General features: G+C 48.2%; 1 protein-coding gene across 1 annotated transcript in view; it reads right to left on the bottom strand.

Moving 5' to 3' along the window:
- Positions 1-8,954: 8,954 nt before the first annotated feature.
- ZNF804A (zinc finger protein 804A) overlaps positions 8,955-18,630 on the bottom strand; it is a 27,326-nt gene continuing 17,650 nt past the window's right edge. Inside the window, exons 3-4 of the mRNA XM_014539619.1 lie at positions 14,940-15,070; positions 8,955-14,121 (exon numbers count right to left, since the gene is read on the bottom strand). Coding sequence (XP_014395105.1) covers positions 10,923-14,121; positions 14,940-15,070 — 3,330 coding nt within the window. The 3' untranslated portion in view covers positions 8,955-10,922. The remainder of the gene's footprint in view (positions 14,122-14,939; positions 15,071-18,630) is intronic.

The following is an 18,630-nucleotide window of genomic DNA, read 5'->3' on the forward strand; positions in this document are numbered from 1 at the left end:
ACATACCTGGAAAACTGCTGAATATTCTATGGAGACCCTCCCCTGAGACCCCCCTTAAAATCCTTAGGCCAGAGGACCCAGCATTCTCTCCTCCCTATAGCAGACCCTCACCTCCCCCCATTCCCTCCCCTTCCCCCCAGGCAGGTCACCTTTACTTTCCTCACTTCTAAGCTCCAAGGGCCCTTCTTTTGCTGCTATAATTTGTTGCCTACGCCCATTTGTTCTACGAATTACTTCTCCCACCTCTGTGGTTTCCTAAATAAATGTTCTCTTACAGTTTGAGTCTTGTCTCTGAATTCTTTCCCATCAGAATTCAAGTACAGAGGTCGCTGAACCCATGTCCGGTCTGACCCCTGGGGCCTAACACCTGGTACCACTCCCACAGCCGCCAACGTAAGCACCTACGACCAGAGCTTCACGATGGAGATAATAATAAAGTGAGTACAGCAGCATTAGGCAGATGCACACTCTATATTAATCATGCCTTTTCATTTCCTGTGTTTTTTGGATGCGTTGACATCTGGGGCCTTGAACTCTGGTGAGACTGTCCCTCGGGCCGGTCAGTTCCCAGAGATGGTGAATGACTTGTGTCTGAGCACAGTTTTCACATGCAAACTAGCTCATCCAGAGCCCACACCCTCCACAGCCTCCGTTGCTGGGCTCTGACACTCAGGCAGGTACCAGGCAGCCAGGCAGCCCTTGTCCTCAAGGGCCCACGGAAATCATCCGAACTAGCAGATTCTGCACCGGTTTCCCTGCCTCCGTTTCCTCCTCGGTTCCTTCCCACAGAAACCGCAGTGAGGGCTCTTGTCCACATGTTCCCTGTGCCCCTGGAGTATAAACGCTCCTCAGTGCTCGTCATGCCCTGGTCTGTGGGCCTCACCATGCCTGAATAACAATAAAACCTAAAAGCACACTTGTACTCAGTGATCTCAGCATTTGTCCCTCGTGCACTGAGAGAAAGAAACAAATATGAGTAAGTCTATAGAAGACCTAAGTGACACTATCAACGAACTTGTTTTAACTGACGATGATAAAATACTCCAGAGGCAACGGAATACACATGCTCTTCAAGTACAAACAGAGCGTTCTCCAGAAGCATAAAACCAACCTGAACACACTTAAGAGAATGAAAATCATACAAGGTCTTTTCTCTGGCCACAATGAAAAGCAATCAGTAATAGAATGATATCTGGAAAAATCCCCAAATATTTGTGTTACCAGAGAATTAAATGTCTGCTGTGCACCTGGCAGTGGGGTTCTTGTGACATCTTTAGAAAATGAATTTTCTGAGATTCCAGTGGGAGAAGGCGATGTGGAAGGAGGATTTATTTGCGTGACTTTACATTCCTGGGGTTCCAAAGTCCCGTCCCCCTTGAGCCAGTCCTGGAAGAGGTGCCACTGGGGTTCCAGGAGAGCCAGAGGCAGGGCCATGTCCAGAGTGTCCACTCCATGGTGCAGCTGAGGTAACTCGGCATCCAGTCCAGGTTCAGTCCACTAATCAATTGTGGGCCCCCACGTGGCTGTGGCCAGGTGGACACAGGGACATGACCCCTGCCCCCTGGACTGGGAGTCCCAGGAGCCCAGCACCCTGGGGCCAAGAGCAGAATGGCACTCCATTTATTTGGAAGTTGGTATATTCGGGTTTCACACACTTGCCGTGGCCATGCCTATTGTGGCCAATGACCTGTTTCCAGGTGTGATTTGCGGTAAGTACCTTCCCACATCACTCAGACTTTACTGGGCATGTGGCTACACTGCCTTTGTCCAGTCCCCCCCCCCCCCCATCAAACAGCATTAAACGTGGCTTTAGACAAAGCTGTATAAATGGCATGCCTGTATCTAGTCTCCCCTGCCCTCCTTTCCTGTTACATAATAACCAGGTAATTACAACGGCATCATTTAGAAACTAGATCGTACACCATGAATTAACTTCTGGGCAAATAGTCACAAGGAAAATTAGAAAACATTTTAACCGATCAATAAAAACATAGCATCCACATCTGTGGGATGCAAGCGAAGCAGTGATTAGAAGAAAAGTTTGTTAAAGCACAGAGAAAAAGTTTATCTATCGGGAGCTAGGAGAGCCCAACAATAAACACAGATTATTACAGTGGAGAAATACTTCCTGATGAAGGGGACCATCCAGGAGAATTGGGAGTTAATGGTCCCCGAGGTGATTGCATGAAGGTTACAGATTAGATAGGACAAAAATCACAGGGCATTGTGGGTTAGAGATTCAGGATCATGCCGAGAGCAGGTTGGTCAGATGTGAAGTAAGGGCAATGAATCATTTCTTCAGGTCTTGAGGGCGACTCTGAGGTCAAACCCGTGAGGTATGTCTCTCCTGGTTGGATGTCGTCCCCTGCACAGAAAGGCTGATTACTGGTTGGATTCCCAGTCAGGGCACATGCCCAGGTTGCTGGCTCCATCCCTGGTTGGGGGCCTGCAGGAGGCAGCCAATCGATGTTACACTATCACATCCATGTTTCTTTCTCTCTTCTTCCTTCTTCTCTCTCTAAAAATCAATAAAATATACATTTTTAAAAAACTAAAAAGAAGAGAGGATTAAACTCAAAATAATTTAAAGAGAGAGCTTTTAAAACATTGATTTCTACAACTCTGGAGGTGCAAGTCCAAAACCTTAGGGGACGCTGACCATACTGAGAGCCAGGGACGAGGTGCAGCCCAACTCCAGGCAGAAATCCCTGTCGATCGGGTTGGGTCGGACTTTGTTCTATTCAGGCCTTTGACACATTGCGGGGGATGATCTCTATTCAAAGTCCACGGATGTCGGGGTTTATCTCATTCAAAAATACCTTTGCAGCAACATCCAGAATCATGTTGGACCAAATATTGGAGCAACATGGCCCAATCAAGTTGACACATAAAATTAACCATCACACGAACACTCGGCTCACATCCTTTATACCTTACATATGAGCAATTACTCCATAAGTAGTACAATTATATGTATCTTCACATACCTGTCATTCAAATGGTATTAGCAGAAAAACAGCACCAGGTGCTTGCCTGGGTTCAGCAACCTTGGTTCTTGAGTTCTGGCTAAGAATTCAGAGACAAGACACAAACTAAAAGAAAAAGTTTATAAGTCACAGGGTAGAAGGAGTGAGCAGTAGGAGAAATGGACACAGGGCACAAGTTATAGCAATGGAGGGCCCTTGGAGCTTAGGGGAGAGAGAGCACACAAGTGAGATACAAGCTCCTTGAGAGCTGAGCGAGGAAACAGAGGTTGAGGGGTGCTTCAGAGAGAGAAAGAGTGTGCACTCTGGAGAGAAAAAGGGGTGGGGTTAGGGTTAGGCATTAGGGTTAGGGGTTAGGTGTAAGGGTTAGGGTTAGGAATTACAATTAGGGTTAGGAGTTAAGATTCAGAGTTAGGGTTAGGAGTTAGGGTTAGGGTTAGGAATTAGGGTTAGGAATTATGGTTAGGATTAGGAGTTAAAGTTACAGTTCTGGTTAGGAGTTAGGGTTAGGATTTGGAGTTAGGGTTAGGGTTTGAAGTTAGGGTTAGGGATAGGGGTTAGGGTTAGAGTTAGGAGTTAGGTTTAGAATTGGATTAGGGTAAGGTTTAGGATTAGGATTAGGAGGTGGGATTAGGGTTTGTATTAGAAATTGGGGTTAGATTTGAGTTATTGATCAGGATTAGTTTGATATTTTAAATGGGGCTTTTATCTGGTGGCCTTGGGGCAAGTTCTCAATAAAATGTTCAACATATGAGTTGGTGTCTTTATTTTTTATAGTTTTAGAATACCCTCAGGAAGAAGAACATAAATATTTCTTTCTATGGAACGGGCCTAGACTTGTAAAGAATGCCTTCTTTTAGAAGAGTATACAGTCTCTTTGTCTCTTACCCTCTCTGTACCATGTCTCAAGCTCTCTGCCTTATTTTTTTTTTTTACAACTTAATCAAAACCCTAACCATAACCCTAAGCCAAACCTTAACCCTAACACTAAAACTACCCTAACCTAACCCTAGCCCTAAACCTAACTATAAAACTAACCTAATTCATAACCCTAATTCATAACCCTAATCCTAATTCTTAACTCAAACCTAATTCTTAACCCTAACCTAAGCCTAATTCCGAACCCTAACACTAACCCTAATTCTTAATCCTAACCCTAATTTCTAATCCTAATCCTAACCCTAATTCCTAACCTTAACCCTAATTCTTAACCCTAACCCTAATTCCTAACCCTAACCCTAACCAAAATTCCAAACCCTAACCCTAATTCTTAACCCTAACCGTAATTCCTAACCCTAAACCTAAAGTTAATTCCTAACCCTAACCCTAACATTAACCCTAATTCTTAACCCTAAACCTAACCCTAATTCTTAACCCTAACCATAACTCTTAACCCTAACCCTAATTCTTAACACTAACCCTAATCCTTAACCCTAACCCTAACTCTTAACCCTAATTCCTAACCCTTACCCTAACCTAATTCTTAACCTGAACCCTAATTCTAAACCCTAATTCTTAACCCTAACCCTAATTATTAACCCTAACCCTAATTCTTAACCCTAACCCTAATTCTTAACCCTAACCCTAATTCTTAACCCTAACCCTAATTCTTAACCCTAACCCTAATTCTTAACCCTAACCCTAATTCTTAACCCTAACCCTAATTCTTAACCCTAACCCTAATCCTTAACCCTAATCTTAACTCTTAACCCTAATTCCTAACCCTAACCCTAACCTAAATTCTTAACCTTAACCCTAATTCCTAACCCTAACCCTAACCTAAATTCTTAACCCTAACCCTAATTCCTAACCCTAACCCTAACCATAATTCCAAACCCTAATTCTTAACCCTAACCGTAATTCCTAACCCTAAACCTAAAGTTAATTCCTAACCCTAACCCTAACATTAACCCTAATTCTTAACCCATAACTCTTAACCCTAACCCTAATTCTTAACCTTAACCCCAAACCCTAATTCTTAACCCTAACCCTAATCCTTAACCCTAATCCTAACTCTTAACCCTAATTCCTAACCCTTACCCTAACCTAATTCTTAACCTGAACCCTAATTCCAAACCCTAATTCTTAACCCTAACCCTAATCCTTAACCCTAATCCTAACTCTTAACCCTAATTCCTAACCCTTACCCTAACCTAATTCTTAACCTGAACCCTAATTCCAAACCCTAATTCTTAACCCTAACCCTAATCCTTAACCCTAATCCTAACTCTTAACCCTAATTCCTAACCCTTACCCTAACCTAATTCTTAACCTGAACCCTAATTCCAAACCCTAATTCTTAACCCTAACCCTAATCCTTAACCCTAATCCTAACTCTTAACCCTAATTCCTAACCCTTACCCTAACCTAATTCCTAACCCTAATTCTTAACACTAACCCTAATTCTTAACCCTAACCCTAATCCTTAACCCTAATCCTAACTCTTAACCCTAATTCCTAACCCTAACCCTAACCTAATTCTTAACCTGAACCCTAATTCCAAACCCTAATTCTTAACCCTAACCCTAATTCTTAACCCTACCCCTAATTCCTAACTCTAATGCTTAACCATAACTCTAACCGTAATTCCTAACCTTAACCCTAATTCTTAACCCTAACCCTAATTCCTAACCCAAACTCTAAATCTAATTCCTAACCCTAACCCTAATTCTTACCCCCAACCCTAATTCCTAACCCTAACCACTTTCCCTCCCTAACATTAAACCTAATCCTAATCCTAACCCTAACCCTAACTGTAACCCCCTCTTCATCCCCCCGTGTGCACACTCTCTCTCTGGAGCCCCCGTACCCCTCTTTCCTCTCTCATCTCTCAAGGAGCTTGCATCTCAGTCTCACCTGTGGGCTCTCTCTCCCCCTTAGGCTCCACTTGCTGTCACTTGCTCCCAAGCAGCTAAAGTTTTCCTCATCTTAGGCTCCATTCTATTCACCTCTGGACTATGGTGGTGTCCTGTTAAGGGAACAGCATCTAGGAATTCCAGGCAGGACCCTCCGGCAGTTCCAGGGAGGGATGTGTATTTCACTGGAAAGATCAAACACGTCTCATAGCCTTGGAATGCCAATGCCCGCAGCTCTGAGCTCCTGTGGAATTGGAGCGGTGACCAGGAAGAGCGGTCTGCTCTGCCAGTGCCCTCCCCAATGCCAATCCTCACTGCCCGGCGCACGTTTGAGAACATGTCCAGTGTGCGGAGGCGGGAATGGCAGTCAGTATCTCTCAAACTAGGATGGAGATGTGAAGGGACAGTGGGGGTGGGGGGGAGGGGGCCCACTTGAGAGCAGGAGATACTGGTTAGGAGCCAGCACATGGGCTTCCTGGGAATAGCTGAGTCATTGCCAAGAGCAGTCGTCTGTATTCAGGGCCTGATGCTGACATGTACACTGTCCCTCTGTACTCCCTCTATCCTCTCAATGCCCCAACCCTTCCATTCATAAAGGTACAGGTGTTCCTCCTGCAAGGCAGTGTGGGACAGGGTGCCCAGGGCAGTGTCACCTGTCCCATTAGCCTCTGGGGTTGAGCCTACAGAGAGAGAAAAACACACAGTCCAAGGGACAAGGCCCAGGAGTCTGCAGCTCAGTGAGTGGTCCTGGAGGGAGGAGAAAGCTTTCAGCACATGGAGCAGCTTCCACGCTACCAAGGAACCACTCGAGAGATTAAAAATAATAATCCATTTTACCTCCCTAACCCCCAAACCCCCAGTTTATAAGTGGGTTCAATTTAAATCTGAGGACGGGGCAATAAAGTATTATTTTTTCATGTAGAGAGAGCTTTATGTTTATCATCCATCTATATTCCCTTTTATAGTCCACTAGAGGCCCGGTGCACAAAATTCGTGCACGGGGGCAGGGGCTTCCCTCAGCCCAGCCTGCACCCTCTCCAATCTGGGACCCCTCGGGGGATATCTTGACTGCCATTTTAGACCTGATCGGACACCCCTCTTGCAATCTGGAATTGCTGGCTCCTTACCGCTCACCTGCTTGCCTGCCTGATCACCCCTAACCACCTCTGCTTGCCAGTCTGATGCCCCTAACTGCCCTCCCCTGCTGGCCTGATCGCCCCTGACAGCCCTCCCCTGCTGGCCTGAACACCCCTAACTGCTCTCCACTGCCAGCCTGATCGCCCCCTAAGGGCTCTTCCCCACTGGCCTGATTGCCCCTAACCACCTCTGCCTCGGCACCCCCCACCATGGCTTTGTCCGGAAGGACATCCAGAAGATATCCGGTCTAATTAGCATATTACCCTTTTATGAGAATAGATTTGCAGGCCAATCTGTATTCATGGCTGTTTTAAAACACACCCTTACGGCTAGTAAACTGGCCTTCCAGTCCGAATGCCCAGGCCAGCGCTTGCACAGAGGGTGTGAGCAGTGAGGGTGACTCCACGACGCGGGGCATGCAGCCGCCTTTCTGCAGAGTCTCCCAGGCTGTCTGCCCGAGAGAATGATGTGCATCTTATGAATCGAGAGGCATTCTGAGTCTCAATCTTACAAGTCCATCTTTGTTTAGGGATTGGAAAGGATAATAAAGTAGCCTTCTATGCTAGCTGAGCAGGTAGGCCAGCACGCTGGCAGCTCTCGGGTGTGTAAAGTGCAATGAAAACCGCTCACGTCTAAAGGCATTTAAAGGCTCCCTTCTGCTTCACGCCACCTGAGGACGGTGCAGCTGCTCAGAGGTCAGGTCCGGACAGTGCATTTAGGGGAAAGTAGGTTTCTCACGTCAGTAGGACACAGCATGGCTCTCACTTTTGTTTCAGTCCAACTGCTGTGGGGACGGAAATCATTCAATATAACCCACGACAGTTTAGGCTTATCATTTTAATAGGAAGATGAATTCCCTGCCAATATACATAAGTTAAAGTAGTAGCCACTTACACAATCATTTTGATGAAAAGAAAAATAAGTTTAAAGCAGTAAGCAGATTAGTTGAAACTCACAGCATTCATCTGAAACTTCGTTATTTCGAGAAGTGTGTGGGAAATGTAATGTGGGATAAAAAATTAAGGCAGCTGAATGTTAGATTTTTAAAACGCACTCTCCTCAAGTTTACCATGTTATAACTTGGCAGGTCCAAACCTGAGGCCTGATGGGAATTTGTTAAAAAGGGGTCATGTGTAACACAAGCATTTGGGACTGACCTATGGCCTCAAGCGCAGAGGTGAACTTCGATGAGCACGACTCAGAGGGTCAGACATAGCGTCCAGCTCGAAAGGCTGGGCAAGAAGAGCCTGGGTCCATCGGGCAGCACAACGGGCGACCACGGGCCACAGTGTCCTGCGGACGGCAGCTCAGAGGGAACCTGAGCCTCAGCTCCTGCTAGAGGAGACGGTGGGCTAAGCAGGTGACCCAGGAGCCTGTGCGTGGAGAGGGTTTCCAGGCGGAAGCCCCACTGAGGAGCTAAGCCAGTGAGGCAGGAGTCCTGGCTCTCGAAGGGCCTGGTGGGAATTCAGCTCTGGGCAGTTCTTGGTAACGGCAACTGACTAGTGAAGAGAACAGGAGAACCTACTTGGAGAAGTTCTGTCGTAAAAACTCCTTTCGTTAGTAGGTGAGCACTCCCCAAATATCATCTTACACTTCCTGCCTGTATGATTCATAAATATACGAAGAGTAAAATGAAATTAGTATTAAGTGAAGGAATTAAAATAGTCTTAGACATAATCAATGCAGATGTGATATGGAAGATAACAACACTAAACACATATGATTGATTCAACTGAACTGAAAGGAGACCTATTTTTTAAAAAAATCTAAACTATACAATATTCTAAGTAGAGTGAAGACAATGAATATATAGAAAATATATTCCATAAAAATGTTAGGAGGCACTCTAACAACTTAATAAAATATTAAAATGCAGCAGTTAAAATCAGAATTCTAAGTAACAATATTAGTACAATTCATATACACATATAGTCAAAATATTACTATCAAATATCATTAATGAAAAGAATGTGGTTATTATTAAAAGATTTAAATGATTGAAAAACTTGTCATTTTCTACCGGGAGCTTCCGGGTTCAAGTAGATCCCACAGCTCATGTCCCCAAGGGCCAAGCACAGGCAGGTGCTTGTCTGCAAGATGCTCTGGGTCCACAACAGGGTCTGGCCCTGGTGTTGGGCTGTGAGCAATGATGGCTGCGTGTGCAGGAGACTTGGGCCCTGTCTCTTACGAGGCAGCCAGGTGGGCGGGGGACACAACCACAGGCGGGCAGGTGTGGGTGAGATTCCATCCTGCTCAACACCCCACAACATGGAGGAGCTGTTACTGCATCTCTAAGCGAGACCTTGAGCCTCAGCGGATGGTAGAAGTGAGCCTAAGCCTTGGTCTGTCGTCAGCTGTGAGAGGAAGTGAACGGTTTATTGGACAGCATCCCGGGTGGCAACCTTCCCTCCTAACAGTGGCTCAGCAGGCAGCCAGCAGAAGGGGAAGTAGAAACAAGAATGAGAGATGCGGCCTACAATACAGTGGGCGGAGGGGAGGGGAGGGCATTGGGGAATGCAAATTCAACCTATTTGATCGAATAACAATGAAATAGCAAGAAACAGCAAACTTTAGAGAGAAAACTGTGAGGTTATGCACACGGGGGAGGTGAACCCACTCTACCAGGCAGGCAGACGCTGTCTCACCAGGGGGCAAGGACCAGGCAGGTGCACAGGGAGACACTCTCTGGGCAAAAGGGTGGTGTTTCCTATTAAGTAACCATAGTCCTCGGGACACACAGAAGCACTTATTGAACCCAAATGCAGGGATCACGGAAAATACATCGGATCTGGAAGGGCATTGTGGGGACTTTGCGATTTTTCCAGCGATTTGGAGAGAGGACACACAGATGACCACCAGCAAGCCTCGAGGAAGGAAACACTGTTTATTTATGCTCCTTCCCGCCTCCAGGTCCTCAATGAAGGGTCTAGCTAGACACAGACTTTGTCGAGGTCATTCTTCCCAAGATGTCACAGAATGGAGAGTGACATCTGAATTAAATCTATTCCTTAAGCCGTACTAAAATCCTTATATATGTATATTCCCTGCAACGGTGGAAAATAAATAGAGTGAATCTGAGAATTTTAACATACAAAAATGTTATAAGAACTTACTATTTGTCTACTAGTTTTACAGTTCCTGGAAGAATACTATGTACTTTGCATAGGTTGAGTTATTCTATCTCCAAATACAACATTATTTTCACATGAATTTCCATGTTTATTGTCTAGAGAGCCAGTTGTTCAGGACATTTAGAAAACTCTGAGTATAACAGCATTAGAACAAACAGAAAAGCAGAGGGACCCGCTACATTTATTCTGAAAGAGCGTGTCGAAGCTGAAGTACTGCTAGAACTCTGGAGATACTTTGAAGAATTCTGAGGGTCAGAAATGTCTACGGATAGAAGAAATGGTATAAGTCTGAAACCGACTGTTACTATACATTCCCTAAACAGTAAAACCAACTAAAAACAAAAGTTTGTTTTACTTAAATATTTAACAAAAATTTATTGCAAGATATATTTTTCACTGAATTTCCAGTTTCAAGGAACATGGTACAAAACATAGTGCCATCAGCTTTGTCTAAACATTAAATAGGTGCAAATACACAAAGATTAAAAAAATAAACAAAAACCAAAGAGCATACTTTACAACAGACATTACAGCCCTATAAATATATTTTATGTACATTATACATACTCTTAAGACATCGACTTAATATACAGCATATATTGTATTGATTTTGAAACGATTCAGTGCCTTGATAATATTCTATGTCAGAAACTAGGAACTCATTTGCATCCTTGGACTCACAGGAAGGGCTTTCCTATCCGCGAGGCATGGTTTGGCTGGCTTCTCCCCACCATTCAAGGGGCAGTGACCCCTTGGCTGAGCACCCACGCACACAGCCACCGTTTTCATTGATTTCTTTCCCTTTGACGGTGTGACTAGAAGAGGGGCTGGAGCGGGATGACGGCGGGGTGGGGGGCGAGCAGGGAGGGGAAGAGGGTGTGGGGCAGAGGGGGGAAGGCCAAGGGGCTGGGATGCAGGACCGAGGCTGGAATGATGGGCATCGGAGGAGGTGCGACTAACGGGGGCGGGTTCCCGGGACAGAGCCTGGTGCCCAGGGGTCCCCTGGAGATGGCAGTGTGAGGTAAGGATGTCCTGGTGAGAGACGGGACCTGGGACAGGAACCGTTGGTGCGGCTGAAGCACCTTCAAGGTCCCCGTCTGATGGTGCAGGACGGTGTGGTGGATGGTGGTGACAGAGGTAGAGCTTAGGGGCTGCTGCAGAGGCAGAGGCTGCAGAGGCGTGCTGGGCGGGGCCAGGGCCGCTGCGGGGAAGGCGAGCTTGACCTTGTGGGCCAGCAGGCCCGGCTGGAGGATGTGCTGGTAGACCTCGCAGGGGAGAGCTTTGAACTTGTCAGGGGTTTCTATGGGGATCAGCAACGCCTGCTCGGGCAGAGCCAACGGAGCCAGGATTTGCTCCGTGGTGACCAAGGCGTGGCCACTGACCTGTGCTTCTTTGAAGGGCAGCGGTGGGTGAGCGTGAAGAATTCCTGAAGGGAGACACAGCCACTCGGGGGAGGCCTCGGCCGCGGCCACCTTCCCCTGGGGGAGGGCCTGGGCCAGCTCGTGGTGGCAAAGGAGCGCCTTGGGCGGGGGCTGCTGGCAGGTCTTCTCCGAAGGAGGCACCTGCTTTTCCCTGATGGGTACAGTCTGGCTGCCCTCCTGGCTCCCCAGCCGGGCGCCGGCCACTTCTTCCGCTGCAGGGGTGCCAGCTGCAGGGACAGAGGAGGGCTCATCGGAAACCTCGGGCCTGGAGCCAGAGGGGGCCTCGGTGACCACACGCTCAGCTCCCCCATCGCTTCCCAAAGGAAGGGGGCTGCTGGGGCCTGAGGTCAGCTTGTGTGTTACGGGGTCTGTTTGCTCTGGGTTCCTGTCGACATTTGCCATGTCTTGTGGGTTTAGTTCCTCTTTTGTGTCTGCGCTCATCAACCCGCCCGGCTGACCTACCGGAGAAGCCGCTTTCTCGGGGTGGTCTGCTCGCTCCCTGAGCTCCAGGGCTCCACGTCTGGGGCGGAACCGGCCTCTTTTCCTCCTCCGTCTCCTTCTAGGCGTGAAGGGCGCAGGAGCTCGAGGTGGCGCCCCAAATTCTCCTGGTAAAGCATGCTGTGCGTTTAGACTTTCCTCCGAAGAGGGAGAAGATGAGTGTGGCCTTCGTTTTCGATAACATCTTTCGGCTTCATTGGTGAGAGAATTATAGCCTCGCTTGACGGCCTGGTTCGGGGGCGCGCCTCTGGTGGCCTTTGGAAGAAAGACGCATCCGTGGTCCTGACCACAGCTGGGCACCGTGGCTTTGCAACTGCAGGAAGTTCTGGAGGGTGTTAAACTACATTTCCCAGAATGCATCATTGTGGGACTGGATTGTCCATTTAAAACAGTTGAGTTCTTTGTCCAGTGATTTTTAGAACTGATATCATCATTATGATTGTATTCGGCGTTCCATGTTTTCCACGTTTCTTTATTTTCACGTAAGAACAGAAATGCTGATGTGGGCTCTTTATCAGGTGGTTGATGTGCGTCTAACAGTGGCTCTTCAGCTAAATCCCGCTTTTCTGAAATCGTTTCCAGTGGGTTTTTCCTAGCTGTGTCAGTGCAACTATTTCCTGTCTCCGTTTTGAAGGGAGTTGTTGATTCTTTGGCTTTCTCCCCACAATGGTGGTGACATAACTTCCTTCGTTTTTTCTTTCTTCTACTTTTATGGAACCGGTGTTCATGCGTATCTTTCAACCTTGTTTTGTGGCATTTCTCATGAGTATTCTGTTTTGTTTGTTTTTGAATAAGATGATATCTTTTTGTTTTTCTGCTCCTACAGGAACTATGTTTATGCCTCTGATCTATATTCTCATTTCTTCCAGAATCACAACCATTGGAGAGAGCATCTTCAGCCAGAAGAGGAGGGACTGGGGCGGATTCGTTTCTGCTTCCTCCACTGTCATAACCTGTGGGGCCTGCGAGAGCGCTGCCCTTGCAATCCCAAGCCGGGCTCTTGCAAACGTCTTCCCCCTTCTGCTGGGAACACAGGCCACTGAAGGGCAGCTTGTTTTTCTCTAGGTGGTTGTTCACTTTAGTGGACTTAAAGTCAAAACACAGAGGGTTGCAGCTGTAGGAAACGGGTGGCTGAGCAGTTGTGTAAACTAGCATTTCCGACGGCCACTGAAGAACCGTGGACCCGTCTTTGTTAAGCACAGGAACGAAGGGCTCACAGGGCCTTTTAGAGAAATCTGGCGTTTTATATGAAGTTACAGTGCCCGCTTCAGAAAGGGAAGGGGCCAGCCTCTCAGGACCACGGGGTTCAGTTTCAGCTTCAATGGCGGGTGCGTCATCGTCCTTCGCACTTTCCGCTGGGGCCACTGGCAAAGCCGTGCGGTCGGCAGCCCCATCGAGAGCTGCACCCCTACTTCCTGACGACTCGGAATCGGCAAGACCTTCAGATATGTCTTCATTCATAGCAACATCTTCCGGGGGTGCTGGATCTGCGGATGCCACCGAATTTTGGCAATGACCTGCATCCGAAGACAAAGGGGGTTGAAACTGGCAAGAGGAAGGTAATAAAAATGTATCTTTTTCACAAGCAACTGCTGTCATCTCCTGCGTTGGAGCCGTTTCCGTGCAGTGGCAGGTTCCCTCGGCTGGAGGAAGGAAGTGAGCCTTCTCCTCGGGGCTCAGGAGCACGTCTGTCGGCGAAGGCCGCTGCAGATGACAAGGCCCGGGGACAAACCGACTCCGCCTGCCCAGCCCTCGGTCCAGGGAGGCATCGTCGCTGCTCTCAGCGAAGGCTGCGGCCGAGGACTCCAGCCTCAGGGACGCTTTCTTGGGAAACGCGAAAGAGAAGGCAGTCCTGTGTCCGTGAACGCCCTGGGCGCGCTCCCCGAGCCGGTGCGTCTTTGCAGAATGACGTGCACTTCCTGGGTCTGCGGCCACAGCGCTCACCTCTTTCGCAGGCTCTTCACTGGGACCCAAAGGACACTTGACATCGTCCTGGTTGTGAACGGAATCCACAACAGCTCCCTGGGGCAGGCCATTAGGAGTGTCTCCCACCGTCACCGTCGTGGACTTGAACATGGGGCCACTTCCGGGAGCCCTGCAAGAAGCAGCAGGCGTGTACATTAGAGGGGGCACATTCGGGAAATACTCAAGCACATTCACCTGGGAAATGTCTCTGTAACACTTTCCCCAACTGTCTGAATCTTCGGGAAGGAATCACCGCCATGCAGTTCAGGTGGCTTCCATGGGGCAATTGCATGTATCGGTCACTGTGTGGGGTACCGCAGAGGTGCTGGCAGGAAGTAAGGGGGATAGCTGTTTACAGAATAGGCCAGCATAGCCCCAGGCTCTCAGCCAGTGCTCTTGACCAAGACTGTGTTCCCCTGTAATCTCCTCAGTGACATTGCCAAGTATTGCAGAATTTTCTAAAATAATTTTAATTCCCAAATATTTAATATCAGTAATGCTACATGGAGATTATGAAGGAAATTAAATAAAAACTCTCCATCATATATTTGTATTTATTTTAGAGAGGAAGGGAGAGGGAGAGAGAGAGAGAAACATCAATGATGAGAGACAATCACTGATTGGCTGCCTCCTGCAGGCCCCACACTGGGGATCGAACCTGCAACCTGGACACGTGCCCTGACCAGGAATTGAACCAAGACCTCCTGGTTCATAGGTCGACGCTCAACCACTGAGCCATGCGGCTGGGCAAAAAAGGCCTTTCTTTCCCTTTGCTGTGACTTCCCACAATTTGTGAGACGTACCTGGTAATTAAACCCCAAGGGAACCACGGGAATGTGAGTCTTATTCTGATACAGAAATAAATAAATGTCTCCTTTATGTCTATATTTTTTCTCTCTGTTTTTGTCATTACATTTTAGGAACAGGTGCCCGCTCCTGCACACTCACCTCGCGGCTTCCTTCCTCAGCTCGGCCAGCCGGTGGAGGCGCTGGAGGGCCTTCGCCTGCTTCCTTTCATCTTTCCTGGACTTAGAGGCTACGTTTCGAGCGAATTCCCTCTGTTTCAGTTCTTTGAGCCTCTATTGAAAAAATAGGGAAAGATGAATAGTACTTGGGTCGACGACAATGTTCAAGTTGCAATTGTTTCTATTGTTGAACTTTTCCAATACATCACTTTGTTTAACCTCGTTTAAGGAAAACACCACGTTTGTGACAACCCACTTCAGACAAAAATATTTTCTAACCCTTCTGGCTTGAGAAAATGCCCAAACATATCACTGTATTATATGAAAAGATCTCCCCAAGCCGTAGGCGAGAGGAACCGAAAACTTGCATTGCTGCTCCTTGACCGTTTCCTGCCAAGGTTCTCTGCCTAATTCAGACAAACGGTGGGAATCCTGCAAACCCCTGATTCTCAAACAAAATTAGCTCGTGTATTTCAGTTATAGACAACATAGGCATTGGGTAGTTTTTATATGTTCTAAGAAGAGTAAATGCCTTACATTAACCCATAAGACAAATGGCCTTTACTAAGGGCATTTAAAACAATCCCTCCTCTCACATGTTAGGTATATTTCCCAAATAACTCTAGATATGAGAATAAAATTAGTAGTGTTTTGTGTGAACTCTTTTTACATTAGGTGTATTTTTCATCTGTATTAACGGGCTCATTTTGGGGGTTTAAGGCTAGAAAAAGAGTATGTCAACTGGAACAGAATCAATAAACAGCATGTAGCAGTATTTAAGAGACACCAAAGTGATCCCATGTCCCAAATATCTCACCACAGTCTTTCACAGTCACAGTGTATCATTACTAAAAATGATTAAGGTACTATATTTTCTCATGAAGCTCATGTTGTTATCCAACTGTGATGTTATATAGCCTTAGAGCAGCGGTTCTCAACCTGTGGGTCGCGACCGATTTGGGGGTCAAACGACCCTTTCACAGGGGTCACCTAAGACCATTGGAAAACACATATATAATTACATATTGTTTTTGTGATTAATCACTATGCTTTAATTATGTTCAATTTGTAACAATGAAAATACATCCTGCATATCAGATATTTACATTACGATTCATAACAGTAGCAAAATTACAGTTATGAAGTAGCAACAAAAATAACTTTATGGTTGGGTGTCACCACAACATGAGGAACTGTATTAAAGGGTCGCAGCATTAAGAAGGTTGAGAACCACTGCACTATAACCTCTGAGCCTCAGTTTCTTCGTCTGTAAAGTGGGAGGGGGTAGAGTAACAGTGTCTATCTGTGCCCAGTGCCTGAAACACCTGACTGATAGGAGGAGCTCAACAAATAGTCACCTGGAAGGTGACCTGGAGTGAATACAGACTTAGACCAAGATTTTCTTGAACATTGTAAACTTAATTCATTTTAATCTCTGCATGCCCCGTGACCCTAGCACAGGACCGGCACAGGACTGGTGCGGGAGAGCACTTGCTGGGAGAGTTGGAAGCAGCCATGGATGGGCAAGTGGGCACAAAGATGTGTGCACGGGTGGGTGGATGGACAGGCATGTAGCTGGATCAATGATGGATGGAGAAGTCGGACATCTGGGTGTATAAATGTGTGCTAAGTGGGGGGAGTGGAGGGATGGTGGGTGGGTGGGGTGAGGGTAGAAGAAATAAATACGGGACACGCCCTCATTGTGATCTGTCTGCTGGAGGGCTTCAAGATGGAGTGAACCCAGAAAGCACGTATCAGCAGGCCAAGGCCCACGTGAGGCAGCAGCTCTGCCTTTACGAGTGTGTTCTCCAGGCTAACCCACACGGGGATGGTGTGGCCAGGACACAGGTGACCTGCACCACTGTGTGCAGTAATGACATGTGGAGGCGGCTTCGACTTTATCACTCCGAGCAGGAGGGAGGCCTGGACTAGGGCCTCACACCTTAGAACAGCACCTGGTGGGGGCAGGCGATTCGTCCGTACCTTGGAATTCTGTGTGGCCATTAAAAATGGAACGGCTCTTTATGTCTTGAGTGGAATAAACTCTGATATATCATTAAGAGGGGGGGAAAAATCAAGGTTCAGCTAGTGTGTGTACAGTGCTTTCGTTTTCTGGTTTTTAAGGGGTGGCAGGGAGAAGACACGTAGATATTTGCTTCTCCAAGATGAGCGCCCCCCCCACCCCCCGCCGCCAGGAGACTGGTGACTGGTCCTCCCAGGAAGGGCGCCGGGCCTGGGGAATGGCCAGCACTTCACCGGATCCCCTTGTGGACTTTCTCAGTCATGACCCAGGCAGATAAGTTGTCTTGTCAAGCACAGACTGAGCAGCGTGGAGTGCGTAGCAGAGCTCCTTGGAGGAGGAGCAACCTTGGTCCCCGGGCTGGCGCTCACGCTGGGGCCAGAGCCCAGGCATGGAAGCGGACAGGCATATGGGCCCAGTCCAAACACCTAGTCGCCGTGGGGACTTGGCAGGTCCTCATCTGTGAAATGGAGATAATTGTAGTCTTAGAGAGTGAGCATGAGAAGTAAAGTGAGCCACAGAAAGTGCCCAGGAAGTGGGGCCAGAGAGGAGGAACCTTCGGGGGGCAGTGTCTCAGAGTAGCAGAGAGGCCTGGGGCCATAGCCTCTGCTCAGTGCCCCGGGTCTGACCGTGTGTCTGAATGCCCACTGAGTTGTGGGAGGGCAGACCCACTCAGCACAGGGCAGACTTCTGCTTTGGCCAAAGACCTGGATCTCTGAGCGGTGGGGACGCCAGAGCTGAACACTCCGCCTGTCCATCTCCCTCTCCACCTTTATCAGCGTGGCCCCCCACAGAGGCCTGGGTCTCCAGGGTCTTTGGAGCTGAGGGGCCTCTCCCACTTGGCCTCGCCTCCTGGGAGGAGTGGCACTCACGTTAGTGCTCCCACCGGCCATTCAGGAAGAGTGAGCCCGGTGGCCAGGACATTCATGTACCCAAGACCACTCAGCCAGGGGCTAGCACGGTGCCGCCGAGAGCTCCCTTCCTCTCTACGAGCCTCAGTTTCCTGATCTAGAAAGTGGAGATGGTCGTAATGGCCTCCCTCCTTCTTTCCCAGGAGGCACAGGGGGAAATGGAGGTGGAGCGGTTTGTAAAGTGTGAAGACTCTAAAGCGTGGGGGTTTGAGGAGGCACCCAACACTCACAACAGGGTCACTGTACTTACACCAAGTGCAGTGGAGGCCGTCACATGGGAAGATCCCGCCACACACACACGTGCTCATACACACACATGCTCTCTCACACACACATGTTCACACACATACATGCTCACACACACATAGCCACATCGAGTAGGCTAAGCCCTGAACCGGAATCTGAAAATGAAGTTGCCATCCCACCACCACCACCTAACACACGCGTGTGCATAGAAATGCATGTCTGAGTGTGCGTTGCACGTCCCATGGTGGACACGCCTGCCCAGTGCTCACATCAGTCACCACAGAGAACACCCGGGAGCACCTCCTGTCCTCAGTCCGGATGGGGCTCCCAGGGCCACGCTTGGGGAAGGACAGGCTGGGCAGCTGGGGCCACGGTTCCTCCCTCCAGCGCAGGGCTGCCTGGGGCAGAGGCCGCCATGGCTCGCAAAGGGCCCGGGAACCCCTGGGAGCCGCCGGGGCCAGCACGGCAGCGTTGGGGTTGGAGGGGGGGTGTAAGGC

Source organism: Myotis brandtii, unplaced genomic scaffold (assembly GCF_000412655.1).
Source record: "Myotis brandtii unplaced genomic scaffold, ASM41265v1 scaffold221, whole genome shotgun sequence".
NCBI classification, from domain to species: domain Eukaryota; kingdom Metazoa; phylum Chordata; class Mammalia; order Chiroptera; family Vespertilionidae; genus Myotis; species Myotis brandtii.